The 2,086-nt window shown below is 45.0% G+C and overlaps 1 protein-coding gene across 1 annotated transcript; it reads right to left on the bottom strand.

Annotated features, from left to right (window-relative positions):
- Positions 1-389: 389 nt before the first annotated feature.
- Positions 390-1,112, bottom strand: LOC124963363 (single-stranded DNA-binding protein, mitochondrial). The gene has a single exon (XM_047523037.1). The coding sequence runs from the start codon at positions 1,035-1,037 to the stop codon at positions 591-593; it is 447 nt and encodes a 148-aa protein (XP_047378993.1). The 5' UTR covers positions 1,038-1,112; the 3' UTR covers positions 390-590.
- Positions 1,113-2,086: the final 974 nt, after the last annotated feature.

Raw genomic sequence — 2,086 nt, 5'->3', positions numbered from 1 at the left:
GCATTTGGGTGGGTATTGGCCCTGCTGGGTGTGCCCTGGGACCACCTGAGAGCCCTTCCGTGAGCTCCTGGGCAGCCACATGGCTGTTTGAAGACGTTTTTTAGATGTTTGCTCTTGGGGGCCTGTTTGAGGCAAGTGTGTGCTTCAGTCTGCTCTCCCCTGGAGAGTGTGACCTGCCTTTGAACAGCTGTAGTGATCCAGTGGAGGGTACCTTAGGGCATCGATGCAGATCTTTTTTTTTTTTTTTAAATGATGCTAAGATGACGTTAGAGGTTAGGATTGGCTCCAGACACAACCCTCTCCTGGCCTGGCTGGGTCTAGATCCTGGTCCACTGGGACTCAAGGTGTTTGCCATTTCATGCTGCAATTTTTTTTTTTTTTTTTTTTTTTTTTTTTTTTTTTTTTTTTTTTTGACAGGAACTACTGATGTTTATGCGACAAAAAGGGGAAAAGCAGTGACAGTCAGGAAAAATATTATCACGCATTTATATAAAAGGGTATTTTAATTCTTGTCCTTAGAAACTATAAAGACTACACATGATTCGGAAATGGGACTATACCAAACAATGGCCAAAGAAGAATCGTCCATTTTATGCCTTTTCTTTTGTCTGGTCACTCAGAAATATAATGTTATCAGCTATGATTGTTGTTGCTTGTCGCCTCACATTATTTTTATCCATGTATTCACCATAGTCTACTTTTCCTTCCACATAAATTCGAGACCCCTTTTTCACATACTGATATGCTACATCTCTGAGGCCTGGCCGGAACACTGATATCCTATGCCATGTTGTCTTTTGACTGATGTCACCCATTTGGTATTCTTCATTCTCCCCTGATCGCCACATCTCATTTGTTGCTAGAGAAAATATTGTTACTGGATTTTTCCCTTCCGCCTGTCTCAGGACTGGGTCCTGACCCACTCGCCCAAGTAACTGCACACGATTAAGAGATCTTTCAAGAACCAAACTGCTGGCTATTTCAGACTCATGTCTTACAAACTGATGAAGTACCTGTAATACAGGTCTTCGAAACATGGCTTCTATTTTCTTTTATTACAATCTAAACTTTTATCTTTTCCTGACGCACTAGCCCGGGCAACCTCCACCCAGGGGGTCACTTCATGCTGCAATTTTTTGACAAAGGTTTTGAGAGAATCTTTTTTTTTTTTTTTTTTTTTTTTTAAAGAATCTTTAGTAAAATTCATAATGTGTGTCCTGGAAATCACTCCTAACACTATCCTGAGTGTCCTGGATCCATGAGGGGTATATTAATTTGGAAATAATCAGTCACTGTAACAAAGTACCAGACACTGAGTGTCTTAAACAACAGAAATTCACTGTCACAGAGTTCTGGAGGCTGGAAGTCTGAGATGAAGGAGTGGGCGGGGTTGGTTTGCTCTGACTGCTGTAGGGAGAATGAATATTCCAGGTCTCTCTCCTAGCTTCTTGGGATTGCTGCCAATATTTGGTGTTTCCTGGATTGTAGATGCTTCACCCTGATCTCTGCCTTCATGTTCCCTGTGTTTAAAAATGTCCCCTTTTCCTAAGGACATCAGTCTTATTGGATTAGGGCCCACCTTACTCCAGCGTGACCTCATCTTACTTACACATGCAGTGGCACGCTCTCTCAAGAAGGCCACCATCCGAGGTCCTGGGATTAGAACATATGAATTTCAGGGGGACAATGGAGAGATCTGCAGAGAACCGGATTTAAGAAATGACTTCAGCCAGGCACGGAGGCATAACCTGTACTCCCAGCTGCTTGGCAGACAGGCAGGAAGATCAAGAGTTTGAGGCCAACCTGGGCCATTTAGTGAGATCCTATCTCAAAAAAGAGCTGGGGATGGAGCTCTGTGCTTGTCTCAGGGGTTCAATCCCTGGTGCCGCCAAAACTGCAGCTTCAGTGCAGAACAGCAGGGGGCAGGGCTGAGCCACCTGCTGGGAACCGCAGAGCTGCTGAGAGCTGAAATGTCACGGTGGGTCTCTGGGCACCAGCATGCCCTCAAGGCCTCGATTTGCATCAGGCCCTCTGGATGGTTGAGAGGAAGTCGGCCAGACAACCAAGCGCGTGGGTGAGCCGAGCA

Source organism: Sciurus carolinensis, chromosome 13 (genome assembly GCF_902686445.1).
Source record: "Sciurus carolinensis chromosome 13, mSciCar1.2, whole genome shotgun sequence".
NCBI classification, from domain to species: domain Eukaryota; kingdom Metazoa; phylum Chordata; class Mammalia; order Rodentia; family Sciuridae; genus Sciurus; species Sciurus carolinensis.
This window is presented reverse-complemented; position numbering and strand designations above follow the sequence as displayed.

Excerpts from the sequence above, each read along its gene's own strand:
- LOC124963363 (XM_047523037.1), bottom strand. The coding sequence starts at position 1,037 with ATGTTTCGAAGACCTGTATTACAGGTACTTCATCAGTTTGTAAGACAT.